Below are 17,709 nucleotides of genomic sequence, written 5' to 3'. Positions count from 1 at the left end.
ATCGGAGCAGTCAGGGGACAGAGAGCAGAGGGGTTTAGATGGGTTGGGAGTTCTGGGGGGGGCTGTCAGGGGGCAGGAGTGCGGAGAGGGATCGGAGCAGTCAGGGGACAGGGAGCAGAGGGGTTTAGATGGGTTGGGAGTTCTGGGGGGGGGCTGTCAGGGGGTGGGGAGTGGTTGGATGGGGCGTGGGAGTCCCAGGGGTCTGTCTGGGGGTGGGGGTGTGGATAAAGGTTGGGGCAGTCAGGGGACAAGAGGCAGGGAGGCTTAGATAGTCCTGGGGGGCAGTTAGGGGCAGGGGTCCCAGGAGGGGGTAGTCAGGGGACAAGGAACGGGGGGAGGGTTGGGAGGTCAGGGGGGGCGGGAAGTGGGAGGGGCAGGGGCGGGGCTAGGGCGGGGCTCCTCCCGTCCTCTTTTTTGCTCGCTGAAATATGGTAACCCTACTGTAAGTATGTTTTTGCCACTTAAATATATTCAAAAAGTTATTGTCATCAAAAGGCAGACAAGAGTCTGGATAGCTGAAACAACTGAATGACAGTCTAGCACATGTTTCTAGAATTAGGATTCTGTGATGTCAGAACACTTGCTATAGAAAAAGTTACAGTGTTAACGGTTTTCAACTATAAATCTTTTTCCTTTATAATCCTCTGCTTTCACATACAATTCTCTGATCCATTCAACCTTTCAGGCTGAATGTTTCTTGCCCATTCTCTAACCAAAGGGGGTTTATTGTATTTTTTTCTCCTTTCTTAAAGAACAAAAGGTTTTTTTTGTAAATTTGAGGGACTGTGTTCTTGTAAAAGAACAAACCTAACTACACTTTGGACAAGGATGGAGTACACAAGTCTGCAACTCTGCTTAAACACAGTGTTGTAAATACTAGTGGTTTTGTAAGGTTTGAAAAAGTTTTCAGGTAATTAATCCTGAAAAGTGTTTACTGAGTGTATACCCTGTTTCCCCGAAAATAAGACAGTGTCTTATATTAATTTTTGCTCCCAAAGATGCGCTAGGTCTTATTTTCAGGGGATGTCTTATTTTTCAGAAATGAAAAATGCCTTATTATCGGTGGATGCCTTATTATCGGGGAGGTCTTATTATCGGGGGGATGCCTTATATTACAACGAGAGGCAAAACTGTAAGTAGGCCTTATTTTCGGAGGATGTCTTATTTTCGGGGAAACAGGGTATACTGAAAATGTTTCTTATATTTAAGTCGGTGGACTCAAATGAGTGATGTCTGCAAGTTCAACTATGTAAGCGAGCATTTGGTTGTTAATTTATAAAACAGTGCCTATTACACATCTGTGGGTGCATAGAAACAAAGAAAAACTAGCTGGTAGTCTAATATTAATACAAGCCTTCAGAAAAATACACCGCATAACCTCCTGCTCAGGAGAAAAGGTGACCTTCAGAGCATGCCCTGAAAACCAATAATTTGGGTTATGTCAGACCCACATGGGGAAAAATTACAAAATGTAGGCTCCTCCTCTGCAAGAGATTATCAAATACTGCCTATCTTAATTTTCAGGTTTTATATTTATGCCTATCACCACAGTCTCTAAACCAGAGCACACAAGTGATCTTGGCAGTCATGAAAGTGATTAAGGTGTTTTCTCAGGCAGTTTGGACTCATACTGTTCAAGGCCTTACTGATCAATATTCAGGGAGGGATAGCTCAGTGGTTTGAGCATTGGCCTGCTAAATCCAGGGTTGTGAGTTCAATCCTTGAGGGGGCCATTTAGGGATCTAGGGCAAAAATCTGTCTGGGGATTAGTCCTGCTTTGAGCAGGGGGTTGGACTAGATGACCTCCTGAGGTCCCTTCCAACCCTGATATTCTATGTCTATATTTTGAACTGCACCTAGAAGCAAACAGGGAGACAATACAGTTGTTTGAGAAGAGTTGTAATGTGCTTCCCACATCTAATCCACTAAACAGACTTGCTGCCATGTTCTGAACCAGATGTAGCATCTGAGTGTTCTTCAACTGTAACTTTAAGAACACATTCTAATCAAGTCACAAATGCATACATAACTGTGATCAGATAGACTATAAGTGATCACAATTATCATCTGAAACCTGCACAGGAGATTATGCTGTGCCCAACCCAGTTTGCAAGAGCAGCTGGCAATCTGGACATATTCCTAAATTATGAGCCTCCTTGACAAAGGTTGAAGAAACCTCCTCACATCATAAGGGCAAACACTCTCCTGGGTAGATGCTTTTCTTCTCTACCAAGAATATCCTCTGCCTTATCAGTATTGCTTCGGGGAACTTACAAGGTCCATTGGCAAAGAAAATTGCTAGAGAGTCTTCCCTACCCCGCCTCTAGTAGGTACCAAGGGCAAAATCTAATCCATAAATTCCACATGCTAAACAACGCTGGATTCGCTCTTCGTTTAATTTAAAGAAAATCAAATACAATTAAATACAAAAGATCTGTTTTCAATAGTATGACTTCCTAGTTGAAATAACAAATTTTTAGAAATGAAAAGACTAAAGGTTAAAAATTCATGTTAATGCTTCATGATGCACATACGTTCTATCATCACTAGTTTGTCTTAAGTGTGTACATCCTGTTTGTTTACCCCATGCAACAAACGATATGCAACACTAATTTTGCATTTCTTGACATTTTGTGGAACATCTTACATTGCATTTACATAGTAGTTTGCATTTAACAGAATTATATTAGCACTTTCTTGACATGAGTTTGCACAGGGAGTCTCCTAGCAATAATGATTAGTCAGAGTGTCCCTGGACTGCCAACTCATTTTCATATATAGTCTCTTCGTTTTTTGGTTTATTTATATTTGATTTTCTTAAAAGCTTTATAAGGATTTTCTTGTTCAAATGAGAAAGCGTTGCCAAATCTAGTCAGGATGTACCAAGAATGAGGTAACTCAAGGGTTGGAGGAAAGGCAGACATAGTAGGATTGTTGTAATTTGGTGGAAGGAGCTACACCAGGGGTCGGCAACCTTTCAGAAGTGGTGTGCCAAGTCTTCATTTATTCACTCTAATTTAAGGTTTTGCATGCCAATAATACATTTTAACCTTTTTAGAAGGTCTCTTTGTATAAGTCTATAATATATAACTAAACTATTGTTGTATGTAAAGTAAATAAGGTTTTAAAAATGTTTAAGAAGCTTTATTTAAAATTAAATTAAAATACAGAGCCCCCTGGACTGGTGGCCAGGACCTGGGCAGTGTTTGTGCCACTGAAAATCGGCACGCGTGCCATAGGTTGCCTACCCCTGAGCTACACTGTTTATTTATCCACTGAAATTTTACTTCCATTTCAAGATAGTATTTTGCTTTAGACATCCTGTATTACCTGACCACACTGAAAAAGCTATTTTTTGAGAAATTATTATTGAATGAGCACCTCCCACACTTTTAGCCAGAAATATTTTTCCTAATAGCAGCTTGTTGAACAACTTAATATTTATGAACAGTTTTCCTATGCTAAAACAAGTAATTTTTGGCTCAATAATAATACTCTAAACAAGGAGTTTACCATTTGTGTAGTACTGGGTTTGATGACTGTATACAGTGATAGATTCTGAAACAATCCTCTCTTAAAGGTAATTCTTTAAGATGTGGTATGGGTAAGGTGAAAATTCTTCTCCTACTTCCCAAGGATATCAAAAATGACACTTGGTGAATGTATGAAAGAAGCCAAGATAAAAGATAACAGTAATGCCCTCTACAAGCATTAGTCAAAAAAATTAAGATTCTTTTTCTTTAAGGAAAGATTTTGTCAAGGTTGACAGATCAAAGACTGCATCACAAATGCTCCTGTGCTGTGTCTAGGTTACATAACATACTTTGACTAACTCCAGCCCTCATTTCAAGGAATCTAGACTCTTTGGCCCCAATCCTGCAAACACTTACAGATGCACATAAACTTTACTGATGTGATTGATTTCAAGACTACTCACGTGCAAAAAGTTAAGCGTGTGTTTGTAAGATCAATATAATATAGACTATAACATACTTACAATGCAAGCCTGACATTTTTTGGAGAGGAGAGAAACTCTAATTTTTTCCAACATTAATGGTGTCCCTTTTAATTTAGGAATATAGAATATTATGCTTATTAGCCTTCTTTTTTAATGTTATGATTAAGATAGTTGTAGCTAGCACAAAGAATCAGAATCGTAGGACTGGAAGGGACCTGAAGAGGTCATCTAGTCCAGTCCTCTGCACTCATGGCAGGACTAAGTATTATCTAGACTAGGGGTGGGCAAACTTTTTGGGCTGAGGGCCACATCTGGGTGGGGAAATTGTATGCAGGGCCGGGGCAGAGGGTTGGGGTGCGGGAGGGAGTGCAGTGTGCAGGAAGGGGTTCAGGGCAAGGGATTGGGGCGCAGGAGGGGTGTGGGGTGCAGAGTGCAGGAGGGGGCTCAGGGCAGGGGATTGGGGCGCAGGAGGGGTGTGGGGTGCAGAGTGCAGGAGGGGGCTCAGGGCAGGGGGTTGGGGTGCAGGAGGGGTGTGGGGTGCAGCAGGGGCTCAGGGCAGGGAGGAGGGGTGCACAGTGCAGGCAGGGGGCTTAAGGCAGGGAGTTTGGGGGCAGGGTACAGGAGGGGTTCGGGCTCTGGGGTGGTCCCGGGGGGAGGAGGGGCAGAGAGCGCCGCGTGCACTGCCCTTCCCGTGCCTCCATGTACCTCCCCCGAAGCTCCCATTGGCCACGGTTCTCCGTTCCCAGCCAATGGAAGCTGCGGGGGACAGTGCCTGGAGGCAAAGGCCCGGGGGCTGCAGGGACGTCTGGTTGGCTGCTGCTGAGAGCGGTGCAGGGCCTGCAGCGCCACGGGGGGCAAACCCTGAGGGGCCCGATCCAGCCCACGGGCCATAGTTTGCCCACCCCTGATCTAGACCATCCATTACAGGTGTTTGTCCAACCTGCTCTTAAAAATCTCCATGATGGAGATTTCACAACCACCCTGAGCAATTTATTCCAGGGCTTAACCACTGGATAGTTAGGAAGTTTTTCCTAATGTCAAACCTAAACTGCCCTTGCTGCAATTTAAGCCCATTTCTCCAGTTTGTCCAGATCATTTAGAATTTTAAATTCTATCCTCCAAAGCACTTTTAACCCCTCCCAGCTTGGTATCATCCACAAACTTTTTAAGTGTACTCTCTATGCCATTAGCTAAATCATTGAAGATACAGAACAGAACCAAACCCAGAACACACGTATGATAAGAGACTAAATCACTTATAAAAAAAAAATACACTGGGCCAAAGGGCCAAATGCAGTTGTGGTGTAAGCAGGAAGAGTTCCAGTGCAGTCAATGGAGAAGCACTCACTTGTGCCCTGGCTGAGTTTTCTACCATTGTGACACTTCTCTGCAAAGACGAAAGTTAATATTCCATCTGCATTCATAATCATTTTAATAAATCACAGGCAAATTACCTGTCAATGCAAAGTATTCACATTTAAAGCTTAACATAATACTACTACTACTAAAATTTGGCTCTCTCATTAGACAACTTTAGATATAAACACACTTCATTATTCATTTCCTAAAACATATATACAGTGCACTTTAGTTTGTTTTCATTTACTAAATGGTAACAATCGTGTGATGTTGCAATCCATATGTTTTATGGAAATATGCTTATGAGTGCTTACCACCTGAGATGTCTGCTGGAACTAACAAGGACTGTACCGGGGGAAGGATTGGGCCCAGATTAGGAAGGAGTCTAGTCCATGAAAAAAACACTTATTGGAACATCTCTGAAGGTGAGATATTACCTGTAATCAGTTTCTTAATGTATTAGGCTTAGACTTGTGTGTTTTTGCTTTTACTTTGTTCTGTCTGTTATTACTTGAAACTACTCAAATCCTATTTTTTATACTTAATAAAATCACTTTTGTTTATTAGTAAACCCAGAGTAAGTGATTAATACCTGGGGGAGCAAATAGCTGTGCATATCTTTCTATCAATGATATAGAGGGCAAACAATACAAACTTACCGTGTATAAGCTTTATACAGAGCAAAACGGATTTATTTGGGGTTTGGATCCCATTGGGGCCTGGGTGCTGGAGACAGGTAACCTGCTGAGCTGTTTTTAGTTAAAGTCTGCAGCTTTGGGGGCATGGCCCAGACCCTGGGTCTGGGTTGCAGCAGGCTAGTGTGTCTGGCTCAACAAGGCAGGGTTCTGGAAGTCCCAAGCTGGCAGGGAAAATGGGCTCAGAGGTAATTTCAGCACATCAGGTGACAGTCCCAAGGGGATCCCTGTGACCGAACCTGTCACAAACTGTATAACTAAAAGATGCTTAAATGATCATTTGGAACCTAACCAGCTATTTCAGTTAAAAAACATTAAACTAAGAGCTACTTCATTGTCAAGAATAGTAATTAAAATCAACTCAAATCCCATGCATGCTTTTGTACATACACTCAAAATTATATTACATACCAAAACTCCATATTAAAAAAAAATTCAGGTTACAAAGTAAAGCATTCAAATGTTAAGAAATGCCAGAATTAAGATTGCTTGTGCAACCTTAATCTGCCCCTCTTGTGCATAAGCATTACGATAAATCTTTAATTACATGATCATGTATTTTTTCCACAAGATTCCTGCCTCATTCAGTACACAGGATGGAAGGCACTCATGGAATGAATTAAGGTTATGTAGTGAATGAGATTGTTTGTAGGATCCTTGCCTCATTTTCTGCAGAAGCGGGGAGGTAAGTAGAGAACTGCAGTAAGAGGGAAGATGATCTTCTGCTTAAAGCCCCTACTGGGACCTCAGTTCTATCCCTGCCTCTGCGACATAGATACCATGTGATGCTCAGCAAGTCGCTTAAAACTAAAATTGACAAGTGGACAATAAGTGCATGTTCCCCAATTTCTGGTTACCCAACTTGAGACATCGGGGCATAACCTGCTGAAGTGCTGAGCACTTGCAAAGGCATCTGAAGTCAACAGGAGTTATGTATTGCAGCACCTCTGGCTGTAAAGCAGTGTGATCTGAAGAAATGAGCACAAGGTTGGGAATCAGGAGATCTTGAGTTCCAAGTCTGGCTCTGCCACTCTGTTACCTTGAAGTGGAAACAAATTCACTAATGTCTGTGAGACACTCAGATATCAGGGTGATGAGTGCTTTAGAAAAGACCATAAGGAATGAATAATTCTGTATTCATTGCTGGCTTTGGATGGTGAGCAGTAAGGCAGGCAGGGGCCAATAACTGAATAAAGATTTTGAATAGCAGCCTCATTCCCTGAGGATCTTTTATCCTATGCGCTGAATGAGTAGTCAGGGTCCTTGGGAGGACATAGTATACAATCACACAGTGCAATCTCCATTCTTAAAGGTTTTTAAGGCCCAGCTTGACAAAGCCTTGGCTGGGATGATTTAGTTGGGAATTGGTCCTGTTTTGAGCAGAGGGTTGGACTAGATGATCTCCTGAGGTCTCTTCCAACCCTAATCTTCTATGATACAGACAAGGGGCAGAGTTAAGGTTGCATAGGCAATCTATAGTCTGGCATTTCCTAACTTTTTTCAATGTTTGACTCTACAGCCTAAATAATGTATTTTAACGAGGTTTCTGTATGCAATTTCCTCATTTTAAAAGGAAAAATAAATACAAATTCTATTATGTGCAACAGTAACAACCTCACATCATCAGCAGGGTTCAATTCCTGGACCTGCAGCACAGTTGAGCTAGAGACTAACTACATCAGCTGGCAGCATAAGAAAGCTCCAGTGGCTCATTTCCCACCCACCATGATAATCGCAATGTGCTGGAGTCTAGGGCAACTTGACCCAGTTCCCTCACCCAGACGGTGGGGTAAGCTTTTTCCCCATGTAGTGCCCCCAGAGAGGGATGGGCCACTGTGGCCATGAGCTGGGTGGGTCAGGAGTAGGGGCTAACAGGATGAGTCTGGCCCAGCTCTCTCCCTGCAATTCTGGGTGAGGCTGTCTGCTCCCATGGTGTGCAGCTGCACTTTTCGTAGGCAGGGGATCCCACCTTAGAGTAGAATGTTCATGTGCAATTCTAGTTTTGGCATGCTCTAATGTAGCACTTCTGCATAAAAGACACTTTAAAGTCTCAAGAACATATTCAGTTATATGGTGTCATAATTAAGTTACATCTTACAGGAAACTAAATACTTCGGTTTTCAGAATCAACACCAAATAAAATCACTCTCTCTCAATTCATTTTCTATAGCACAGTATCAGATGTTAATGCAACTAATGCCAGCTAGGGATTTTCAACATGATCAGTCAGACTAGTGGCTTGAAACAAAGACTCAAACAGGAGCAGTAAAAATCAGCAATTGCTAGCTGATTTCTAAAGTCTTTTACTCAGGCTGCTATTTTAGCCAGCAATTACTGAAAAGCCTTTTAAATAGCAGTTTCCCCACCTCCTTTAATGCTGATAAACTGTAAAAAGGTCTTCTTTCCCACTATCAGCTTGTGACAGCATATGATAGCATGCGATTAGTTTAGTGACATTAGCTGCAATACTAGCTGTCACACTACACACAGAGTCCAGAAGCAACTGGCTTAGGCAACCTATTCTTTGGATCCAGAATTAGAGAAAACTGGAGCTCAGATTAGGGTTTACTTAAAATTTGGCACAGGATGCCATGAAGTAAAATACAGTAACTTATTTACATACATCTCTACCCCGATATAACGTGACCTGATATAACACGAATTCGGATATAACGCAGTAAAGCAGCGCTCCGAGTGGGCGGGGCTGCACGCTCCAGCAGATCAAAGCAAGTTCGCTATAACGCGGTTTCACCTATAACGCGGTAAGATTTTTTGACTCCTGAGGACAGCGTTATATCGGGGTAGAGGTGTATCTCAAAGAGATCCCATGCATATGTATACTATAAATATTGTGCTAACACTGAAGTGTTCCAACTCTTAAAGTATCAATTTATGTTCAATTTTAAATCAAATCCTAGAAGGCTAAACTAACAAAAGTTGTTTTTACACAATTTTAAACTGTAGATTTGACACTTACAATCCAATGTCACATTTTTTATTTGAGAACATTATGTCCACAATTCTTCTCTGTGCACTACACAATGGAAAATTCTGCAGCAATTTTTGATTATTTTATAATACACAGATCTGATCTATGTGGCTTCAAAAATTATGTAAGTCATTACAAAAGGGCAAACATTCTTTTAAAAGGAGACATTAAATTAAAAACTGATGTCACAGTAACTTAATTCACAAGTGATCTTGCAAAGTGGCGAATGCCTCCGCAAGCGATACTAATGGGAACTGAGGGTGCCCAGCACTCAAAGAAACATTACAAATCTTGCAGGATCAGGTTCAACTATGTAAGAAGTAAGGGATTGACTCATCTGTAACTATACCAATAGGATATAAAGGATTACATGTGATAAGTAGTCCACTTGAAAAGCCCTTTCAGCCCTATGGTGGGGCATATTGAACACGATGTTACAATAGTTATGTGAAAAGATATTCACATCTGGATCTTTGTTTTAGGAGAAAGATTTATACGATATGAAGAGAAACCAGAGTATATACTAAAATAGTGGAAAGATTTCACAAAGCTCCAAAGTGAATAATTTGGCAATATGAATGCATAACACAACTCTAACCCTTTTCAGGATAGATATTTGTATTCATTAAGCTAGACTTTAATAGCTTTCTAATTTTAAGCTTTTTTTTGTCATTGCAATAGAATATTAATTATAGCATTTTCATTACAAACACATGCACCTACTACAGAGCTTGGTTTATTGATTTTTAAAACATACACAGGTGGATGAGGGTTACAAAAATAAGATCACAGTTATTGAGCCTGATGCAATGAACTCAATGAAAAGATTACCGCTCCCTGTTCTAAAATACATTCCTACTATGTACAAAATTCTCTCCCTTTCCCCTCCCCCACAACTCAACATACTAAAACATTTTAAGGCAAACTTTTTTGCCTAAGAAGAAAAAGGAGGGAGTCCTTCCCCACTCCATTCTCCCTCACCATCAAATCACCCACTCCTCACTCCACATGGTAAACCCAGTAAATCAACCTGGGAACACAATGCACCCACAATCAGCCCCTCCCTCAGCTCATGTCCCCCTGACTTCCACCTCACTCCTGCGAGCATGGTTCCAGTTAATAAATTAAATTAATTTCCAGAAAGGAAAACCATTGAGATACTAGATGACTACAAGATTACTACCTAGTTCTTTGCAATGGATTTGCACCCAGTAGATAATGAGTCGAATCAGCTGCATTATGTTGAATGAAACATGTATTTTACTTTAAAATGTTGTGACACTGAAAACGAGATATGAAGGGAGTGTGGTCTCTCCAAGTGGAAATGCCAAGACAAGACAAGCCTGCCTCCTAAAGCATAGTACAGCCATACAAATAATTATGTTCAAAACAACATTAAAAAGCTAAACTGAATCCTAGAAAAGAATGGAACTGAGTTAAAGCTGAAATCTAACCTAGTAGAACAGAGGAAATCATTGTAGAATACGTGTCATGAACTCACCTACCATTTGGTGAGCTAAAACCACCCAGCACAATGCGGTGGATTGACAATATTTTAGTACTTAGTCTTACTTTATTTTGACTAAAAATACTCAATATCTTTTATTAAATCTTTCAGAGGTTTAATTTCTGTTTCCCTCTACTCTTTAGAGTGAAAGGAGAAAATGCCCTATGCAACTGACCTGAAAAGTATGATTAATGACTACCAAAGCCCATGCACAGCTTATATGCTAATATAAAGGTCATTACATGTAACTATTACACACAGTATGCTTAATTTTGATCTTCTCTACACTGGTATTAATCAGACGTAACTCCACTTAAGTCGATAGTGATTCACTTAAACGTAAAAATAAGTGTGATCAGACTCTAACCTTATAGACCTATAGTATGATATACATAATAAAAATCTGCATGTAAAGAATTACTACTATCGCGTTTGCAGTTTTTAAACGTCAATGTCTCCAACTTCTAATTGAAGTTATTGGTTATTATTGGGTCTTATTATGGTGTCGCTAGAGTAGATATGGGACTGAGAAGGCAACGGGGTTTGTTACAGGGATTGCTCCCTGGGTTAGTGTTTCTGTGGTGTGGTGTGTAGTTGCTCGTATTTGTCTGTAAGTGAGGATTGGCCTGCCTCCCAAGGTCTGTGAGGGTGGGAGATGGTTTTCCAGGATAGGTTGTAGATCGTTGATGATGCACTGGAGAGGTTTTAACTGGGGGCTTTACGTGATGGCCAGTGGTATTCTGTTATTTTCCTTGTTTTGCCTATCCTGTAGTAGGTGACTTCTGGGTACTCATCTCGCTCTGTCAATCTGTTTCCTCACTTCCCCAGGTGGGTATTGTAGTTTTAAGAATGCTTGATAGTGCTCTTGTTGGTGTTTGTCTCTGTCTGAGGGATTGGAGCAAAACCAACTTCCACGCAAACTTCCACGTGATTGAACTTTACAAAATCAAAACAAGCCATTTACAACGCACACTCTACTTCTCTACAGAGAGAAAAAAGAAAGGACAGTAAACTATCTAAACTCCTACATGCTACAGGGGGTTACAACAGTGGTACCCTTAACTCACCCAACAATATTGTTAATCTAGCCAACCACAAACTTAGCCTGGCAGAGGAGTCTGTCTTATCTCAGGGACTCTTTCTGCCCCACCACCCCCACAAACATGATACAGTTCTGCGGTGATCTGGAAGCCTACTTTTGCCGTCTCCGACTCAAGGAATATTTTCAACACACCACTGAACAGAGCACTGACCTACAGGAGCCCGCCTACCAACACTAGAAGAAGAACTCTGCGTGGACTCCTCCTGATGGTCAAAATGATAGACTGGACTTCTACATAGAGTGCTTCCGCAGATGTGCACAGGCTGAAATTGTGAACAAACAGCATCACTTGCCTCATAACCTCAGCTGTACAGAACGCAATGCCATTCACAGCCTCAGAAACAACTCTGACATTGTAATCAAAGGAGCTGACAAAGGAGGTGCTGTAGTCATAATGAACAGATCGGATTATGAACAGGAGGTTGCCAGGCAACACTCCAACACCACATTCTACAGGCCACTATCTTCTGATCCCACTGAGGAGTACCAAAAGAAACTACACCATCTGCTCAAGAAACGCTCTGCTACTGCATGGGAACAAATCTACACGACACACCCCTAGAGCCCCGACCAGGGGTATTCTATCTGCTACCCAAGATCCATAAACTGGAAATTCTGGACGCCCCATCATCTCAGGCATTGGCACTCTTACAGCAGGATTATCTGGCTATTTGGACTCTCTCCTCAGACCCTACACTACCAGCACTCCTAGCTATCTTTGAGACATCACTGACTTCCTGAGGAAACTATAATGCATTGGTGATCTTCCTGAAAACACCATCCTGGCCACCATGGATGTAGAAGCTCTTTACACCAATATTCCACACGAGGATGGACTACAAGGTGTCAGGAACAGTATTCCTGATGAGGCCACAGCACGCCTGGTGGCTGAGCTTTGTGACTTTGTCCTCACCCACAACAATTTCAGATTTGGGGACAACTTATACCTTCAAGTCAGCTGTACTGCTATGGGTACCCGTATGGCCCCATAGTCTGCCAACATTTTTATAACTGACTTAGAACAGCGCTTCCTCAGCTCTTGTCCCCTAGAACCCCACCTCTACTTACACTACATTGATAATATCTTTATCATATGGACACATGGGAAGAAGGCCCTTGAAGAATTCCACCTGGATTTCAACAATTTCCACCCCACCATCAACCTCAGCCTGAAACAGTCCACATAAGAGATCCACTTCCTGGACACTACAGTGCAAATAAGTGATGGTCACATAAACACCACCCTATACCGGAAACCTACTGACCGCTATACTTACCTATATGCCTCCAGCTTCCATCCAGGACACATCACATGATCCACTGTCTAAAGCCAAGCTCTAAGATACAACCGCATTTGCTCCAATCTCTCAGACAGAGACAAACATTTACAAGATCTCTATCAAGCATTCTTAAAACTACAATACCCACCTGGGGAAGTGAGGAAACAGATTGACAGAGCGAGACGGGTACCCAGAAGTCACCTACTACAGGATAGGCAAAACAAGGAAAATAACAGAAGCCACCAGTTAAAACTCTCCAGTGCATCATCAACGATCTACAACCTATCCTGGAAAACGATCTCCCACCCTCACAGGCCTTGGGAGGCAGGCCAATCCTCACTTACAGACAAATACTCACGAGCAACTACACACCACATCACAGAAACACTAACCCAGGAAGCAATCCCTGTAACAAACCCTGTTCCCTTCTCAGTCCGATATCTACTCTAGCGACACCATAATAAGACCCAACCACACCAGCCACACTATCAGAGGCTCATTCACCTGCACATCTACTAATGTGATATATGCCATCATGTGCTGGCAATGCTCCTCTGCCATGAACATTTGCCAAACTGGAAAGTCTCTACGTAAAAGGATAAATGGACACAAATCCGATATTAGGAATGGTAACATACGAAAGCCAGTAGGAGAACACTTCAATCTCCCTGGACATTCAGTAACAGATTTAAAAGTAGCCATTCTTCAACAAAAAAACTTCAAAAATAGACTTCAGAGAAACTGCAGAGCTACAATTCATTTGCAAACTTAACACCATCAATTTGGGCTTGACTAGAGACTGGGACTGGCTGGCTCACTACAGAAGCAATTTTCCCCTCTCTTGGTGTTGACACCTCCTCATCAATTATTGGGAGTATACCACATGCACCCTGACTGAATTGGCCTTCAACACTGGTTCTCCACGTGTAAGGTAACTCCCTTCTCTTCATGTGCCAATATATATTTATGCTTGAATCTGTAATTCTCACTCCATGCATCTGAAGAAGTGGGTTTTTACCCACGAAAGCTTATGCCCAAATAAACCTGTTAGTCTTCAAGGTGCCACCGGACTCCTCGTTGTTTTTATTGCAATCATATCTGTTTATATTGTAAGGAGGAAAGTGAAAACTTACCCATTTTTACTGAATACCCTTATCCATGCTTGGATGTTTGGTCCCAGCATACACAAGCAGTGTAAAGTAGTAAACGTAGATAGGAGTACTGCAAACAGAAATGTCTCAAGCACTGACCTATAAAAGGAGGGATATAACAAAATTAACTAAAAAAGATTAAGAACAATGAGTCTAAAGTTTAAAAAAAAATGCCAGCTCCATTAGAAAATGTGCACACCTTCTTAAAACTAATCTAGCAAGAGCAGTTTCTTCTGTTCAGCCTTTAGGAATAAAGGGAAAGGAATACAATATCCCCAGATAGCCCCATAAACAAACTAAAAAATGTAGTAAATGATCTTAAATATTTGGGTCCTGTACAACTTTAACAGACACACTGGTAATTTGTACGGATAGTCACTTTTGAACTAAAGTATCCACTGATTTTTTTACTTTCCCAAACCTTTCATCTTTCTAGTTTGACTGTGGAAGCAGATAACGAGCTTTACCTGCATGATGATGTCATTACTCAGCATCTCAATGCCACTTCCAAACAGCAGCCATGACAGATGCAAAGCAGGTTTCCCCCTATAACTTACATCCCAAATGCTAATATGATAAGAAAAGACAGCAGAACATGGGACATTTATACAACTACAGTAGAACCTCAGAGTTACGAACTGACGAGTCAACCACACACCTCATTTGGAACCGGAAGTATGCAATCAGCAGCAGAAAAGACTCCCCCCCCTAAAAAAAGGCAAAATACAGTACTGTACTGTGTTTAACAAACTACTAAAAAATAAAGGGAACATTAACAAAAAAAAGTTGACACGGTAAAGAAACTGTTTCTTTGCTTGTTTCGTTTAAATTAAAATGGTTAAAAGCTGCCCTTTTCTTCTGCATAGTAAAGCTTCAAAGCTGTATTAAGCCAGTGTTCAGTTGTAAACTTTTGAAAGAACAACCATAATGTTTTGTTCAGACTTATGAACATTTCAGAGTTAAGAACAACCTCCATTCCCGAGGTATTTGTAACTTTGAGGTGCTACTGTACTGCAACTTTCCCATGCAGTTTTTTTTATTTTTTTTTTAATCATTTTTCCATGTAGATTATAAAACAGAATGAGCATATACTAAAAGGCAAGTGGTCAGCCGTCTGTTTTTAATTCCTACTAGTGCCTGCCTCAAAATGTATACAGACAATGGGTGAGGTCCTGCCTCTATTGAAATCAATGGGAATTTTGCCATTAACTTCGTTTGGGTCAGAATTTAATCCAAAGCCTTTTAACCAATATTTGTAAGGAGCTTTAAAGCTTTTAGGTGAAGATAGGGTTTTCAGACTTACTCTATTAGTGGTGCTCCATAAAGAACGATAATTCCGTGAAACAGTATACATGATATGAAGAAGAATACACAGCATTTTAGAAATTTGGTTACCTAAAAAAAAAAACACTAAAATATCAGGATAATGCTCTATAAATAGTACATTAAGCAATATATATTCTTCATTTTATCAACAGTGTTCCACTATGCCTGCCTTGGAAACATGCCAATGAAGTTATTACACTGGGCTACGGTTGAAACTAATCATTTAATATACAAGTTTTCCTGTGTTTAATGTTTTAAAGCACTATCAGCTTAAAAAAATAAAATCACACTTCAGTTTGAAAATGTGTTTTACCTACTGTAGTACTATTACAAATAACACCTACAATGACTATAACTGAGAAGGAAAACATGAAAAAAAAAATGTTTCCCAGTTTGTTTCCCGTGCACCTTTGTGTTGTATGCTTCTTTTACTGGAATGCATCTTCCACAAAGTACCAAGGAAGATTAAAAAATAAACAAAATATTTTAAAAACTGGCAGAGAGACTCAGAGACATCATAGTATATAAAACTATATTTGACTCCAACTACATTTTAAAACTGACTAGATTTCAAGAGGACAGTGCCACTTTCAGAAATGGGTATCTAACTTTCTACAATCCTGTAATAGGGGTTTCTCAAACTTCATTGGACTGCGACCCCCTCCTGACAATAAAAACTACAGGACTCATTTCAAAAGGTAATACACACTTACTCAGATCATTTACAAAGGCCAAGATTTGACAACCAAGCACTTGAATGGTATTTTGTCCTTTCACTTTCCTAGCTGATTCCTTCAGTAAAAAGATAGTCAATCCTCCCTCAAAGCTACTAGCATTAAGCTAACTATACGAAGTCTTACCTTGTGAGCAAATGAAATTCTCTTAGAAGATGGATTTGGTTTAAGTATTATATACAAGATTATATTTACAGTAGTTACACAAATAGAACAGATGCACAACCAGATAAGGTGTGTTCCCAAAACTGAGAAGTTCTCCAAGAAGAGAGGTGGAACAATAGTTGTTAGGATAATGGACAAAACAGAGACAATGTGGGCAGACAGCAGTCTCTTTATTTCTGTATCTTTCATGGTGTTCTATCTTGAATATCCACCTACAATAAAGCAAACAACATTATTGTAATTAATTATTGAAAACTTTAAGAGGGAGGAAAAATATTTTTCCTGGTTAGAATGCATAGCAAGATAAATTATGTGCTGTTCTAAAACAGAAAACTCAGTTTAGGAGCAATCATTATGTTTCATTCCAAAAAAGTTTCAGAATAAAAAAACAGCAATAAAATACTTTAAAATTGGTCACCCAATGGTTCAAAAGCTGGCTGAACTGAATACTCACACAGCCTAGATGATGCTGATTCACTACTGATTAATTTGATTTTGAGACAACTAATAGAAACATTTTTGATTTTTTTATATATAAACATTACTCTGAACTCTGAAGTGTTTGCAACAACACTGTGATATACTGGTTCCCATGTTGAGCACAAAGAGAAAATACATACAAACAAAATGAAACTCAGCATTTTCATTCTCCATGTGAACAAAAGCACACAGAGTAAACAAAAAGTAAACAAACAGCACAAAAACCAAAAAGCAGATTTGAAAAAATATTTGCTTTCATAATTTACAGTGTTAAAACATGGGGCCATAGAAAAATACATATAAATTATAAATTGATGGAAACCCTTTAAAGAGCAGATGCAATTTTCAACCTTAACTATCCACTTCTAGTCAACCTAAATTTGTAACTGTTTGAGAGGCAGGGCATTCAAGTAACTAAGATTTAACCTTTACTACATACAACCAAAAAGAAATTCAAGAAGCTAACTCTTCAGCCCACCCTCTCCTGATTTTCTCAGATATATGGGGAATCCTGGTTTTGTTTGCCAAGACAAAACAATTACTCAGTCTTGTAAGATACACTGGGGAGGGGAAGGGTTCCTGCTTAATATTATTCTTTGTAACCTGTAATTGGCAACGGATTGTGATAATGTTTCCTGCTACAACATCCGACGCAAGGGCCCTGCTGATGTTTGCATCCCCAGGCAGTGACACTCTGCACCGCAGGCTTTGTGCCATCAGACAATTTGCAGAGGAGCAAAATGCCGTGACCTGCCTTCGTCTTAGCCTATGTGCAAAGTGCCTCAGCCGGCACGTGACCAGGATTCATCCCCGAATTTGGTCAGCAGCGGGAGGAGCAGCCTACGGAAGAAAGGAGTCAGGTGGGGGAGCAGCAGGAGAAGCAGCCTGCCGGGGGGGGGGGGGGGGGGGGGGGGGGGCCGGGGGGGGGGGGGGGGGGGGGGGGGGGGGGGGGGGGGGACCTGT

General features: G+C 40.8%; 2 protein-coding genes across 3 annotated transcripts in view; one reads left to right on the top strand and one right to left on the bottom strand.

Moving 5' to 3' along the window:
* PIGF (phosphatidylinositol glycan anchor biosynthesis class F) overlaps positions 1 to 17,709 on the bottom strand; it is a 45,351-nt gene that overhangs the window by 27,290 nt on the left and 352 nt on the right. Inside the window, exons 1-4 of one of the 2 annotated variants that reach the window (XM_034764420.1) lie at positions 17,501 to 17,588; positions 16,228 to 16,478; positions 15,345 to 15,436; positions 14,024 to 14,140 (exon numbers count right to left, since the gene is read on the bottom strand). In XM_034764420.1, the coding sequence (XP_034620311.1) occupies positions 14,024 to 14,140; positions 15,345 to 15,436; positions 16,228 to 16,455 (437 nt within the window). In that variant the 5' untranslated portion in view covers positions 16,456 to 16,478; positions 17,501 to 17,588. Of the gene's footprint in view, positions 1 to 14,023; positions 14,141 to 15,344; positions 15,437 to 16,227; positions 16,479 to 17,500; positions 17,589 to 17,709 lie in introns of those variants that run through there. The other variant, XM_034764419.1, reaches the window with a different exon arrangement.
* Positions 17,509 to 17,709, top strand: part of CRIPT (CXXC repeat containing interactor of PDZ3 domain) — an 8,094-nt gene continuing 7,893 nt past the window's right edge. The window contains exon 1 of the mRNA XM_034764422.1: positions 17,509 to 17,606. The gene's annotated coding sequence lies outside the window, so the exon portion shown is untranslated. The remainder of the gene's footprint in view (positions 17,607 to 17,709) is intronic.

This window comes from Trachemys scripta, chromosome 3, assembly GCF_013100865.1.
Source record: "Trachemys scripta elegans isolate TJP31775 chromosome 3, CAS_Tse_1.0, whole genome shotgun sequence".
NCBI classification, from domain to species: domain Eukaryota; kingdom Metazoa; phylum Chordata; order Testudines; family Emydidae; genus Trachemys; species Trachemys scripta.
The sequence above is the reverse complement of the archived record's forward strand: the minus strand, read 5'-3'. Positions and strand labels throughout refer to the sequence as shown.